This window comes from Sceloporus occidentalis, unplaced genomic scaffold (assembly GCF_023333645.1).
Source record: "Sceloporus occidentalis isolate IW3139 unplaced genomic scaffold, rSceOcc1.0.p SCAF_91, whole genome shotgun sequence".
Taxonomy (NCBI): domain Eukaryota; kingdom Metazoa; phylum Chordata; class Lepidosauria; order Squamata; family Phrynosomatidae; genus Sceloporus; species Sceloporus occidentalis.
This window is the reverse complement of record NW_028317071.1, coordinates 3797278-3812491: the sequence shown is the minus strand read 5'-3', so window position 1 is coordinate 3812491 and position 15214 is coordinate 3797278. Positions and strand designations below refer to the sequence as shown.

The 15214-nt window shown below is 50.5% G+C and overlaps 1 protein-coding gene across 1 annotated transcript; it reads right to left on the bottom strand.

Annotated features, from left to right (window-relative positions):
* Positions 1 to 7542: 7542 nt before the first annotated feature.
* LOC149284572 (uncharacterized) lies at positions 7543 to 13097 on the bottom strand. The gene is made up of 2 exons (XM_089496524.1): positions 10658 to 13097; positions 7543 to 8566 (listed from the first exon to the last, which is right to left on the bottom strand). The coding sequence occupies exons 1-2, from the start codon at positions 13026 to 13028 to the stop codon at positions 8538 to 8540; spliced, it is 2400 nt and encodes a 799-aa protein (XP_089352650.1). The 5' UTR covers positions 13029 to 13097; the 3' UTR covers positions 7543 to 8537.
* Positions 13098 to 15214: the final 2117 nt, after the last annotated feature.

Genomic DNA, 15214 nt, shown 5'->3' with positions numbered 1-15214 from the left:
AGACCGGAAGCGGGAGGAAAGGCGCCCTCTTGTGGCCCAGGAGGGAACTGCAAGGCTAGCCTTGGAGTGTGCTCCTCCTCCGTGGCAGGGATCTCAATGCAAGTGACACCGCTTTCAAGGTTCCAGCTTACATGGAGATCCTGGGACCTGTAGTTGTGTCTATGAGGCACCAGCTGGGGTTTGCAAAACTATAAATCCCAGGATTATCCCTAGGAAGTCCTGCAACATTTCGGGTGCATCTAAATAGCAGGAAATAAGGCTGTTTTAGAGGCCACTGCTCCAGTTTACATGGAGATCCTGGGACCTGTAGTTTCTGTGAGGCATCAGCTGCAGAGAAATCTTGGGGTTTGCGAAACTCCAAATCCCAGGATTATCCCTAGGAAGTCCTGCAGCACTTAGAGTGCATCTAGATCGAGAAATCCTGGGCTTTGCAAAACTATTGGATGATCCCTTGGGGTCCTACAGCACTTAGGGCCGGGCGACCAGACGTCCTCCCTTCCCAGGACATGGCCTATATCTCCCACCTTCACCCTTAGCCTGACTTCTACAATCCATGGGATGCTTTCTTATCCTAGGACCATTCTGTAGTTATGGGACCATAACTAGGATAGATAGGCAGCAGGGGATCTGGTGCCTGGAGGTTATTTGGACCAACGTAGAATATTCTGCCAGGAGAAAAAACAGGGATGTCTCAGCATTCCTGGTCTGAAGAAAGAAGAGGTAGCGGCCTATCCTCCAACAGCTGCATGCGGTCTAGTTTCCGCATGAGACGCTCCCAACCTGGAGCCTTCCTCCTTCCAGTCCCTCAGGGAGGGAATTTGATGCGTACTGCAGTGGTCTGAGTGTCAGATTAGGGCACTGGGAGACCAGCTTTCGAATTCCGGCTCGGCCATGGAAACCCACTGGGTGGCCTTGGTCTAGTCTCACTCTCTCAGCCTTGAAGGAGGCAAAAGCAAACCTTCTCTGAGCCAATCTTGCCAAGAAAAAACCCCACGAGAGGTTCGCCCGAAGTCAGAAATGATTTGAAGGTCCGCAACAAGAAAAGCCACAGCTTTTCCTGCCTCCATTTTGGCTTCTTTTATATAATGCAGAACAAAGAAGTCAAAGAGCCTCCTAAGAGAAAGAGGGCAGACAGCTTGGCTAAACTGGGTGGCCATGGCCATGGCCATGCCCCCTTTCTTTTGCCCCTCTGAGCCTGGAAGCCCTCCTGTGGGGTGAGAGCGGGCGGGCAAGAGGACAGCAGGGGCCACACAGGCACCAAGTCCTTGGTTCCATTCTTCTGGATTCTGAGCCTCCATCTTTTGGACCAATGGCTTCTGAAGTGGGGGACCTCTAGTCTGGGGGCTGAAGCCAGACCATCCCATAATTCTCCCTTATGGCTGCCCTCTTCCCAGGACCACCATCTTTGGTTCAGGGTTGCTTTGGAGCAGGGGCTGGCAACCCCCAGCCCACGGGCCGGATGCGGCGCGCGGAGGCGGCAGGACCAGCCCCAGCCCGGTCCTGCAGCTGCCGCCTCCTCCACCTCCTCCTCCTCCTGGGCCACTTGACCGTGCTGCCCTCCTCCTCCTCCACTGCACGGAGGAAGAAGAGGAGGGCCGTGCAGCCTGGGGCAGAGGAGGCAAAGGGGGAAGCCCCTTGCTGCCTGCGCGGGCCTGCGCCGCCCTCCCTGCCTCCCCGCGTGGGCCTGCGCCGCCCACCTCCTTCTCCTCTGCTTCCTCCGCCCTGCCCCCAGGCTGCACGGCGCATGGAGGAGGGGGGAGGAGAAGGAGGAGGGGGAGGAGGAGAAGAAAGAAGAGGAGGAGGAGGAGGGGGAGCAGAAGGAGGAGGAGGAAGAGGAGGAAGGAAGAGGTGGTGAGTGGCCAGAGGCCTCAAGGTTTTTTAAATTTTTATTTTGGGTGCTTTTAATGTTAACAAGTCTCCCTTGTTTTGACAATGATAGTGTGATGATGATGATGATGATGATGATATGAGTCAGCTTCAGAGGCATGGACGCACTTTTCCAGAAGCCAAGAGAGTGTGACTTTCCAAAGTGCCTTTTCTGTGTCTTTTTGGTTCTTTAATGGTGATATTGATATCAGAAAGCCTCTGAGGCAAGGCCAATGTAAATTGCTCTGATTTTTACAAACTCATGCGCAGTGAAGAAAAACCACAGTCCCTTGACCAAGTACACACTTCTGAGAAGTACAGTTGAACCCGAGGGCAAATCACTTATGAGACCACCTTGACATGATCAATATGCATAGCCATGTGAACCCATGTTCAGTGTGAAACCCAAAGAGTTTGGTTATGCAATAAGCCTCTGAAATATGCAAGAGGCCATCTTAAGTAAAGCCATGTTCAATGCCCAAATCTGCTGTTTGGAATGGGGGAGGGGGGTTGGCCAGAAAGGGAAGTACATTTCTGCCATCTGTCTAGGAATAATACCCAAATGTCCTCCATTTTGATCATGCCTAAGAAACATGCATTTATATTAACATTTTAAAAAAATCATCAAATTTTTTCCACATGTCGCCCATTTTTAAAAAAATGTGTCCCACATTTGAAAATGTTGTCCTATATTATTTAATTATTTAATTATTTATTTTTGGCTCCCCCCCCCCCGTTGTCTGGGGGACACCAACCCGGCCCCCGGCTCAAAAAGGTTGCCTACCCCTGCTTTGGAGGCCCAAGACCACTAAAATGGGTGGCCCAACCATCTCGGGGCTAGTGGTGTTATGAGCCATTTTGCCATGGTCTCCAATGTTCAATTTCCCCGACCATGAAACGTACTGAGCAGCCTTGGGAAAGTCACAGACTCTCAGCCTCAGGGGAAGGCCAAAGCAAACCTCCTCTGAACAAATCTTGCCAAGAAAACCTCACAACAGATTTACCTTCGGGTCGCCGCTAAGTCACAAACAACTCAAAGGTGCAACAAGAGCCCCTATCAGCCATTTGGGAGTGGAGTGAGAGGTGCAAAGGATTTTGCCCTCCAGAGGTCAGCAACCACCAGGAGTTGCTCTCCTAAACTCTGGGGCTTAAAATCATAGAATCATAGAGTTGGAAGAGACAGCAAGGGCCATCCAGTCCAACCCCATTCTGCCATGCAGGAAATCCAAATCAAAGCACCCCTGACAGATGGCCATCCAGCCTCTGCTTAAAGACCTCCAAGGAAGGAGATTCCACTACACTCCGAGGGAGTTTGTTCCACTGTCAAACAGCCCTTACTCTCAGGAGGTTTCTCCTAATGTTGAGGTGGAATCTCTTCTCTTGGAGATTGCATCCATTGTTCCGGATCCTGTTCTCTGGAGCAGCAGAAAACAAGCTTGCTCCCTCCTCAATATGGCATCCCTTCAAATATTTAAATAGGGCTATCATATCACCTCTTAACCTTCTTTTCTCCAGGCTAAACATCTCCAGCTCCCTGAAACCTTCTTTTCTCCAGGCTAAACATCTCCAGCTCCCTGAGTCGTTCCTCATAGAGCAAGGTTTCCAGACCTTTCACCATTTTAGTCACCCTCCTCTGGACATGCTCCAGTTTCTCAATGTCCTTTTTGAATTGTGGTGCCCAGAACTGGACACAGTATTCCAGGTGGGGCTTGACCAGAGCAGAATACAGTGGCACCATTACTTCTCTTGATCTAGATACTATACTTTTATTGATGCAGCCTAAAACTGCATTGGCCTTTTTAGCTGCCGCATTGCACTGTTCACTCATGTTCAACTTGTGGTCTACTTGGACTCCCAGATCCCTTTTACATGTAGTTTCATTCAGCCAGATGTCCCCCATCCTATATCTATGCATTTCATTTTTCCGCCCTAAGTGCAGTACCTTACATTTCTCTGTATTGAAGTTCATTTTGTTAGCTTTGGCCCAGCTTTCTAGTCTACTCAGATCATTTTGAATGTTGATCCTGTCCTCTGGAGTATTAGCTATTCCTCCCAATTTGGTGTCATCTGCACATTTGATAAGTATGCCCCAAATTCTGTCCTCCAAGTCATTGATAAAGATATTGAATAACACTGGGCCCAGGACAGAGCCCCACTGGACACCCCACTAGTCACTTCTCTCCAGCAGGAAAAGGAGCCATGGCTGACCATCCTTTGGGTTCGGCTGGTCAACCAATTACAGATCCATTTAACAGTTCCTTTATCTAGCCCACATTTTACAAGCTTGTTTGCAAGAATGTCATGGGAAACCTTGTCAAAGGCCTTACTGAAATCAAGATATACTATATCCACAGCATTCCCTTCATCTACCAAGCTGGTAATTTTATCAAAGAAAGAGATTAGATTTGTCTGGCATGACTTCTTTCTCTGAAACCCATGTTGACTTTTTGTGATTATGGCATTGCCTTCTAGATGTTCACAGACTCTCTGTTTAATGATCTGCTCCAGAATCTTTCCTAGAACTGATGTCAGACTAACTGGACGATAATTGTTGGGATCCTCTTTTTTCCCCTTTTTGAAGATGGGGACAACGTTTGCCCTCCTCCAGTCTGCTGGGATCTCTCCTGTTCTCCAGGAGTTTTCAAATATGATTGCCAATGGCTCCGATATTACTTTTGCCAGTTCTTTTAATACCCTTGGATGGAGTTCATCTGGTCCTGGAGACTTAAATTCATTTAGATTAACAAGGTGTTCCTCTACTATCTCTTTACTTATTCTGTGCTGAAATTCCCCTATTCTGTCCTCTGCTCCATTATCCTCAGGTTGAGCACCCTTTACCTTTTCTGAGAAGACTGAGGCAAAGAAGGTGTTGAGTAATTCTGCCTTTTCTCTATCTCCTGTTAGCATTTTGCCATCTTCTCCACGCAGTGGCCCTACCGTTTCCTTCTTCTTCCTCTTGCTGCGGACATATCCAAAAAAGCCCTTTTTATTGTTCTTAACCTCTCTAGCAAGCCTGAGTTCATTCTGCGCTTTAGCTTTTCTGACTTTACCCCTACACATGCCTGCTATTTCTTTGAATTCCTTTTTGTGATTTCCCCCTTTTTCTATTTCTTATACATGTTCTGTTTCAAACTTAACTCGGTTCAAAGTTCCTTAGTCATCCATCCTGGTTTCTTGAGACACCTCCCGTTTTTCTTTCTCACTGGAACTGTTTGAAATTGTGCCTTCAGTATCTCCCTTTTGAGAAACTCCCATCTGTCCTGAACTCCTTTATCTTTTAGTATTTCTGACCATGGAATCGCCCTCAATACTTCTCTAAGTTTACTGAAATCCGCTCTCCTAAAGTCTAGGATGCGTGTTTGACTCTGCCTGGCTTCTCCTTTCCATTGTATAACAAACTCCAGGAGAACATGGTCGCTTCCACCTAAGGATCCCACCACTTGCACCCCATTAACCAAGTCATCCTTGTTGGTTAGGATCAGATCTAAAATAGCTGACCCCCTTGTTGCCTCTTCCACCTTTTGGACCATGAAATTGTCTACCAGGCAAGTGAGGAATTTGCTAGGCCTTGAGGATTTTGCTGAGTTTGACTTCCAGCAAATATCAGGATAGTTGAAGTCGCCCATCACTACTACATCTCTCTTTTCTGACTGTGTGGTCATCTGTTCTAGAACGATATCATCCAATTCATCAGTCTGACTTGGGGGTCTGTAGTAGACTTCCACCGTAACACCCCTGTTGTTTCCCTCCCCTTTGATTCTTATCCAGATGCTCTCCACCTGGCTTCCAGGATTGATGTCCAGGATCTCTTCACTGGTGTAAATATCTCTGACATATAGTGCTATTCCTCCTCCTTTCCTGTTTGGCCTATTTCTCTTAATAAGGTTATACCCCTCTATTTCCACATTCCAATCATGAGACTCATCCCACCAGGTTTCAGTGATGCCTATTATATCATATTTGCTTTGTTGTACTGGAGTTCAAGTTCATCTTGCTCATTTCCCATGCTCTGTGCTTTAGTGTAGAGACATCTCAGCCTTGGTCCAGATTCCCAAATTCCCCCTCCTCCTGCCTCCAATTCCCAAAGGCTGACATGTTTCTCCTAAAGGGCAACCTTGCTGGAAGGAGGCTTAAGAGAAAGCCTATGGCTATTTTGGATGGAAGGTGGACAGAGGTGACCTTTGGTAGGGGAAGACACACTCTCAGCAAAAGCTGGGCTCTCCCAGGCTAGTAGTTTTTCAAGAGTTTGGGGACCATCTCCAGGAAATCCTGCAGCTCTGGCTTCCAGGACAAGGACAGGGTGAGCATAAGGGTGCTATGGATTCATTGGAGTCCACCCTTGTGTAATGTTGTGTGCTTATTTCTGGAAGTTACCACTGTGACTTAGGAACAAAGTGCCTTTCCATTCACTGGACACCCGCAATAAGCACACTGAAGGAAACCATCTTTCCACGAGACCCTAAAAGACCCTGAAAGGAAACGGTCCAAAGCCCCCTGCCCTCACAACTAAAAAATTAAATAGGCCAGTCTACAACCTCAGCAGCATAGCTCTATGTAAGTATATGCAGAGATCTCAACAGGACGCACTTCCATATGAAATGTGTGCAACATCATACAATGTTGATTGGACTTGATGTTTTTCTTTTCTGACTTTCTGCAAGAGCTGAGATCTATTTTATTTTGTTTCAGTTATATGCAATTTTAGGCTGCATCAATAGAAGTCTAGTGTCTGGATCAAGGGAAGAAATAGTGCCACTCTATCTGCTCTGGTCAGGCCCCACCTGGAATATTGCGTCCAGTTCTGGGCCACAATTAAAAAAGGACATGTGTCCAAGGGCCTGAAAACCCTGAAGCCCTATGAGGAGCTGGGGATGTTTAGCCTTGAGAAGACAAGGTTAAGAGGTGATAGGATAACCCTGTTTAGATACTTAAAAGGATGTCACACTGAGGAGGGAGCAAGCTTGTTTTCTGCAGCTCCAGAGACTAGGATCCGGAACAATGGATGCAAGCTCCAAGGAAAAGAGATTCCAGCTCAACATTAGGAGGAACTTCCTGGCAGTAAGGGCTGTTCGACAGAGGAACACACTCCTTCCTTGGAGATTGTAGTGGAGTCTTCTTCCTCAGAGGTCTTTAAAGAAAGGCTGGATGGCCATCTGCCAATGGGGATGCTTTCATGGAGGGTTCCTGCATGGCAGAAGACTGGGGTTGGACTGGATCAGGGCGCTTGTGGTCTCTTCCAACTCTTTATGATTCTATATGCTGCCTTTCTCTCAGAATGGGACCCAAGGCAACTTCTGGAAATAGTAAATTTACTAGAAACAGTATATTATTTGAACGGATTGCAAACTTTGGAGTGCCATTCTGTGAGAAAACGGCAAATTACCTAACGGAATGGCTGCTTCTAATTAGAAGATGGAACAGTGGAACAGACAAATGCCGTTTCACCTTTGGGCTTGCATTGACACTGAAATGCCTCACAGACATGTAGAAACAGACTCAACACATTCCTTGTTGCATTGACTTGTTGCTGTAGATTTCCCCCCCTTTTTATCATGCTGGGTTCCTCTTCTGCTCCCCATTTTCTCTCGCACTGTGTGTGAAAAGAGAAACAAGCCAACTTCAGGGGCTGCAATACAAAGAGCACTGATAGGCAGCATTAACACACAGAAAGAGAGCTTTCAAAACAAGTCAATATTTATTTAAAGCAGATATTTAACAACGGCTCAGGAGAAGGCAAGAGGATGGGGATGGAGAAGGTGGCTTCATCTCTGACAATGTTGTGATCCCCTTCTGGAAATCTTGCTCTGAGCCACCAAACATTTTTCAGGAACTGAACTTGAACTGGTCAACATGAAGTAAAAACTACTCTGCTCCTCTCCAGAGCCCCATGGCTACAGGGGAGAGGAGGAAGGCTGTTCCCACTGCCCAGAGAGCTAATGGGGCCCATTACAGACTCCCCTGGAGGTCTCTTTCTGCCACTGGGGGTTGAATCAGGGGAAGGGAGAGGAGAGAAAAGACAAAAGGGATAACAAGATCCATAACAAGATTTCGGGCTTAGTTGCTGCTTTGCTTCAACCCAGGGCATCTTTTCTGGATTGTCTCCTGGAAGCTGAGAAGAGAAACTGTGGGATATGTGAAGAGCACCCGATAGAAAAAGAGGACCAGTTTTATTCCAGGAAGTGTGGCCCTTTCGCCAATAGAAGGGCTTCAAGTTCTCCACATGGCGGCTTTTGTATGGATACTGCTTCTCCACTGCAACCTTTCTAAATGGAGATGCCTTGTGTAGCCATGGAGGGGGGTGGTGGTAAGACCAAACTCCTCCTGTGATGAGATCAACCCTTCCTCCTAAGCAGGAGGTTTCTGGGGTACAGGCAGAGGGCTCTGGCTCAAAGCTTGCTGGATCAAGGCTTGACCACAGAGTCACACAACCTTGATACCGGCCCACGATGTCCAGTTCCATCCAGAATGCAAGAAGTGGAGTCTGGCCAGGCATTCTTAGTGTGCGGTGGGTCCTTTTACCTCCAGGAGGGAAGGGTGGGATGTGTGGGTGCTTTTCTGGCATCTGGCAAGGACCCAGTAGAGGCAGCTGCTGGGGTGCCAGGAAAGAGCCCAGCAAGTGCCTCCTGGGGTCCTGGGCACAGCTCTGCCGGGATCCTGCCTCTGACCGCTCTTCAGTGGTGTTCCTCCTCATGCTGGTCAGCTGCAAAATAAGCAGGTTGGAATTCTGAGTGGGAAGAAAGTAGGTGGCGGATGGAGGGAAGGTCTGCTGTCAGACAGTGCCTGGGAGAAACCCAAAAGAGGCAGACTCTTCCCTCGACTGTGTCACCCCCACTCAAAACCCTTCTCCACCACTGTCTGGAGCAGAACCTGGACAAGGGACTTTCTTGGCCTAATGCTCTCCCAAACACCAGCTCAAACTCGAGTCCAGCAAATTTCTGATTAGAGCATATCCCCCTTTTGTGTTTGGGAGCCTGATTAACTTGCCCAAGTCCCTCCAAAGGTACAAATGCAGGTGAGGGTAGTGAGGACCCCTCTTTGGTAACTACCACCCTTTCAAAGCATTGGCTTTGAACTTTTAAAACACTGCTTAATAATTTATTTGATGTGTGGGATTGGTAGTGTCCCCCCCCCCCCCCCCCGCCAACAACACACACAATGTGCCAGGGACTGGCACCATATTTCTGCCTGGTCGTTACATCTTTTTTGTACTTTCTTGGAGACTCTCCAGGAACCAGCAGCCAACAGTTCAAGGACTAGGACTAGTCCAGAGACCACCACTTTGAGCAGCACTGTCTTTAAAGTCCTCAGTGGCTCAAGGCCTGGCTCTCTAAAGAACTTGCCAGCTCTTTAAGAGCTGGTCCAGATGTTAAGATTTTCAGGAGAAGCCCTCTTGGGAAGACCTTGACCCATGGAGGCTGGCTTGACTGGCACCTGGGAGAGGACTTTCTCTCCTTTGTTTTACTGATGTTCATTACCTGCACTGAGCACAATTGTCTTTGGCCAGGGTCACAAAAATGTAAAAGACCATTAATGAATGAAGTAACAATGTTGGTTTGACTGCTCAGCACAGGACTGCCTCTAGGACAGCTGACCCTTTAAAAAAAATGAGCCGGGGCTGCCTCTAGCCAAAGCACTGCCACCAACACCAGTGCTGAGCTATGGGCAGGACATCATACCTCTATTAGGTATCTTCCTCACACAATAGCAATGATTAATGAGAGGCTAGAATCTGCTTTCTCAGATCCCCCTCTCCCCATGGCAGAGCCTGTTTCTGCATCTTAATTTTCAGTCCCTCCACCAGATCTATCTCCATTAAAGTCGGTGTTGCCATTTTTGGTGGATGCAGGGGCTGAAAAGTCTGCCAGAAAATGTGGGGGTGGGTGGGTGGGAAATGGAAGTCCATTTTGATAGTGTGTATAGCCTTGGTTATTGTGAGGCCTCAAAAGCAGCCTTGGGACTACATGCAAGCTCCAGCCCAGATCTAAGTGGCCACTGGAACAAGAAGGCGGCTCTCTTCCTTCTGTGCTTAGCCAACAGAGACAAGAGCATATGTGGCTCCATCCCATGCCCTGATTTGGCTGGCATAAGGGCCTCTCTCTCTCTCTCTCTTTCTTTCGTCCATCATTCAGACACCATTCCTGCATTGTTTCCATTTGCTGAAACTGACAGGAGTAATTGAGAGCCATGTCCCCAAGGCTCTGGGGAAAGCATGGCTGGCTGATGCCGAGTAGTTGTTCCTCCCCTTCCAAAAGGAGAGTGGCTGGCCACCAAAACCTGTGTTAATTCTGCTGGCTGAGTTAGCTGCAGAAGATTTAGCACAGAAGCTATGGTCTGCAAAAGGTGTGGAAGGGGAAGGGAGAGTTTACAGGGAGTCAGCTTAATGCCAGCTAGAGGTCTAGAGACTCATCAGCACCTCAGACCCCTTGAGGCCCTTTGCACTTTCCACAGAGGCAAGACTACATGAAACTCTTCAGCTGTTTCCATGCAGCTTGGCCGCTCTTCTGTTCCCACCTTTCTCCCAATATAGGGACTCAAGGCAGTTAACTGCAAAGTTAAAACAGCTTCCAGTGCTCATGCCTGCATGACTGCTTATGGAAAGCAGCAAAGAGACAGGTTTGCTGACTGCTCTCAAGATCAGGATTTCCCCTGGAAAATCTTGGCAGAGCTTTTCTGGTTTCCTTTAAAAGGCATTTTGAAAGCAGGTGTTCCTGTGAGCAGAAGCTGGCTCAGGGTGCCCAATATATCCCAAGCCCTTCAGGGAGCAAACCTCTGGCACGAGGTGTGGCCTTACCTGGGCTTTGCCTGTAAGGCTTCTCAGCACTGTGTGAGTGGCGGGGAGCAGACCTCACAGGGGCTCTTCGCCTACTGTACGGAGGCCTGAGAAAAGGGTGGGCCCTTCTGGGGGCCTGGGGGTTCTGTGCCAGTTGTGGGAATCTCTTGATGATCTCCTTCAGGAGCTTCACTTTGTCTTCTGCAAAGAGCAGACCGCCTGTGCTCTGGCTGGTCATTTTGGTCGTCACACACTTGAGCCGTGGGTGGATGGCACCAAGGACTACAACACGGCGCTGCAAGGTGAGATTCTCGTTGATGCTGCCGATAAAGCGGACCAGGCAACGGGCCCACTCTCGGAGCTCCATGGGATCCACCGCCTCGCCCTTCGCCAGCGCCTCCTCTGCCATTTCGTAGACTGTCATGGCTGGCCCCAACATGTCCAGCACTTCATCTTGGAGGGAGTGCAGAGAGCGGGTTGCGCATGCAATCTCCTTCTGCTGCTGGGGCTTCAGCATGGCTGAGACAGAGCTGTTCAGCTCAGGTGTCTCGTTGGACCTGTCAGGCAGGGTGGGTCGGGGGCAGGTGGAGAGCATATACCTCCGGGGTTTTTTCTTCAAGACAGTTCTACATCGCTCCCAGAAACTTTGCACCTGCTCACACGGTGTCCACTCTTTGGGGACAGGAGGAGGGCCAGCAGTAAAGGTGTTTGCATTGAGGTCTCCTTCACCCCCACCATGGCCCTCCTCTTTCTTCCAATCCTGCTCAATCTCTTTATCAACCCTGCCTCCTCTGGGACCCCATCCTCCTTGAAAACTTGCCAGATGACCTTCAGGATGCCACTGCCTGTGTGGTGACTCTGTGGCACTCTCCCCATCATACTGGCTCAGGTGCCCCCTTCCCCTCTGCTCCAATGGACTTTGACCCCTGAAACGTTCCCGCCCTTCTTCCCACTTTGGGCTGTACTGGTCCCTTTCCTCTGCAGTCTGCCACCTTGGCCTGTCCCAGTCCCATTCTTCTCTGGAGGGGCCAGGGAGCTCTCCTTCCATTGCCTCAGGGCCACTCCATTGGCCCCCAATCCCTATGGCCTCCAGCTGGGGCTGATACCTAGAAGGGTAGCTGTGCTCCCCGGAGCCTTCCCTCCAGGCCCTGTTGGGATCCTGCTGCCTCCTGAGCCATTCTAGGCTGTCCTGGCCCCTTTGGCTCCTGCCGGGAGGCACTTGCTCTCCTTCCCTTCCTTCTGGGCCACCCAACAGAATCCTCCTCAGCTTCTCTGGGGGGTGGCTCCTTTCCCTCTCCTCAGCAGGGCTCTCTGACCGGCCTCTCCAAGACTTGGCTGGTCCCAGTCCCCTCAGGGGTGCTCGGCTCTCCCTAGCAGGCAGCCCCTGCCTGGCCTCTTCCCTGGGGCTGCCCCACCTGCTTCTCGGGGCTTCTCTGTGGGGCTCCCATCCCAAGCTGCTCGGAAGGCTGTTCCGGTGCATCTCAGGGTCCGGTCCCCCCCACAGCCCTTCTTGGGGGGGAGCCCACACTTCCCTGGCGGGGCTGATGCCTCTCCTGGGAGAGCCCCTGGAGGGTTCCCTGCCTTCCCTCTCGGGGGGCCCTCGGCCGTTCCTTTCGGGGGGTTCCCTGGAGCGGCCCCTGCTCTCTCTCTCTGGGGGGGGCCAAGACCTCTCCCTGCTCCCCCTTTCGGGAGGGGCCCAGCGCCCTCCTCTTCCTCTCCCTTCCCTCTTGGGGGGCGGGGGCCTCTCATCCATTTCAGCCCCCCCCCAGGGCTGCTCTTCCTCTGAGGGAGCCCAAGGCCGTCCTCCTCTTGCCCTCCCTGGTGGGGGCCCACCATCCATTTCAGGAGGGCCCCAGGGCTGTTCTCTCTCATCCATTTCAGGGGGCGCCCACGGTGGCGGACCCATGTCGTGCCTTTCGTCCCAGGGCCGCTCCCCGGGGCCCCAAGGCCCTCTGCCCTCTCCATCAGGGGGGCCCCAGGGCCCTCCTCTGCCCTCCCACTCCGCTGGGGGCCCTTCGTCCATCCCGGGGGGTCCCCAGGGCCCCCCTCTCCTTCCCCTCCAGGGCCTCCCTCCCCTGCCGCCCCGCCCACTGGGCCCTCCTCGGCTTCTTTTCCCGGGGCGCCCTCTCCCCTTGCCTCCTCCTCTCTCAGGGGCCGCCCAGGGTCCTTCTCCTCCCTCCCACTCCGGCGGAGGGAAAGGCGGAGGAGGAGGTGGAGGAGGAGGCGGAGGAGGAAGAAGCCATCGCCTCTCTCCTTCTCCTCCTCCCTCCGCTGCCCCCTCCTCCCTCCGCGGGAATGGGCGACGGCGGCGCTGTTGCTGCTTTCGCTTCCGCCGAAGCTGCCCAGGGGCGGCGGACTTGGGCGAGGAGGACGCCTCTTTCTCGTCCGCCATTGCCGCTGGCGACAAGCAGCCCTCCCAGAAGGAATAGCGAGCCACTTCCGCCCCAGACCGGAAACGGAAGACCACAGAGGCAGAGCTAGAGCGGCTACAGCGCCCCCACTTCCTCCTTTCATATCCTCTTTGGCGTCAGATTCGCTGCTGAGCCTCTGTCACTTGCATCCTGCCCCGCCTCCCTCCCCGCAGCGGACCAATCAGGAGGAAGCGGCGCTTAGTGTTGCCAATTTCGCGACTTTCACGCGAAAACGGGGACTTTTCAGAGCTTTTCGTGTGATTTTCGCGCCTGGCTCTAATTCAGTGCCTTTTCCGTGACTTTGGCCCTTTCAGCTCCAGACTGCTGGAGTGTAACAGTTTTCAGCCAATCAGAGAGAGGGCTGGAGAAAAAACTCTCTCTCTCTCTCTCTCAATGACTCCCTCTGAGAGAGCGAGGACGGAGCAAGAGCAAACCAACCAACCAACCGTTTGGAGGAATCACACTAACAGTTTTCAGCCAATCAGAGAGAGGACAGTGATTGCCTCCCCCTCAGGCATTCAGGCTTCAGGGGAAAGCAAAGTGGCTGCTGTGTGATCATGTGAATGTGATGTCCCTGAGTGTGTGTGTGTGTGTTAGTGATTAAATATGCCTCTGAGCATGGGCAGAGCACCTGCTAAGTTGGCATCCCTGCCCTGTCTTCCCAGAATTTTGTTTTGCGGCTCTCTTTTCGTTCCCTTTTCCATTGCCATCCATACTGCAGAAATAATCCAGTTTGGCACTGCTTCTAACTGCAAGGCTCCCTGCGATGATGGGATTCTGGGCACAACAAACCACCAAGCCCAGAATTTCATGCATGGAGCCCTGGCTGCCGGTAAAAGCAGAGTCTCAACATGTCACAACAAACTACAATTCCCAGGATTCCCTGGTTTGACAAGGGAATTGCCTCCACGCTTCCAGATCACAGCCCAAGAGAATGAGTCTATAGGATATCAGTGTTGCCAATTTAAGTCCACTTCTTCAGCTGCATTTGGATTTAATAATGATGATAATGATGGTGATGATGAGAGAGAGAGAGATCTTGTAGCACCTTTGAGTCTCACTGAAAGAAAAGTTGGCAGCATGAGCTTTCCTAGACTTAAGCGTATTTCCTCAGATGCATGGGAATTGTAGTTCATTGTGGCACCAGAGCTCTTTCTTACAAAACTACAATTCCCAGGGTTCCCTAGCACTGAGCCAGGGGCAGTTAAAGCAGTCTCAAACTGGACTACTTCTGCAGTGTGTCTTGGACCCAACTCAGGCTGCATTTTCACTCCAGACTCCAGAGACAATTCCCAGGATTCCATAGCACTGAGCCAGGGCACCTAAAGTGGTCTTGAACTGGTTTATTTCTGCAGTGTGTCTTGGACCTAACTCAGGCTGCATCTTCACTCCAGAGACAACCCAGTTTCATACCGTTTTTACTGCCATGCTATGAAATCCTGGGAATTGTAGTTTGTTGTCACACCAGAGTTTGCTGAGAGAGAAGGTTAAATGTCTCCGAAAACTAGAATTCCCAGGGTTCCCTAGCACTGAGCCATGGCAATTAAAAGGGTGTCAAACTGGATTTATTTCTGCAGTGCGGTTGCAGCCGAACACATTTCTATTTGGCACAAAGGTTCCTGAACCCCCTTCATGTCAAAATAAATATCTTAAAAGGACTGAAAGATTCTTTGTTTGGTTCAATGGTGATTTTGAGAGTTGAAATAAGTTACAATTATTTTTATTCAATTATGTTTACGTTTATTTGCAAAACATCCGCGATTTTAACATTATGGGAATTTTCTGGGAATTGTGACTGAATATTCCGTGTGATCTGGGGGGATTCAGCGGGTTTGGGACAAACATTTCCGGGAATTATCTTCCAGGCTTGTTGGCCAACACTGCAAACGAGTGTAGGCGCCTTAAGCTTTGCGCGGAGGTTTGGCGCCACTTTAAGTCTTTTTCTGGCTCAAGGCTATGGAATTCTGGCAGTTGGAGTCTGTTGGAGGCATGGGGCGGGATGGACTTCCGCTCTGGGCCCCACAACAAACTCCAGCTCCCAGAATTCCATAGCCTTGAGCCAGAAAAAGATTTAAAGTGGCGCCAAACCGGGTTATTCCTCCAGTGTGGATGCAGCCTAAATATGGACAGGTTGCTTACCTGTAACGGTATTTCTTCGAGTGGTCAT

Excerpts from the sequence above, each read along its gene's own strand:
- LOC149284572 (XM_089496524.1), bottom strand. The coding sequence starts at position 13,028 with ATGGCGGACGAGAAAGAGGCGTCCTCCTCGCCCAAGTCCGCCGCCCCT. Across the intron at positions 8,567-10,657 it reads GCCTTACAGGCAAAGCCCAG|CTGACCAGCATGAGGAGGAA; the intron begins GTAAGGCCACAC and ends CTTATTTTGCAG.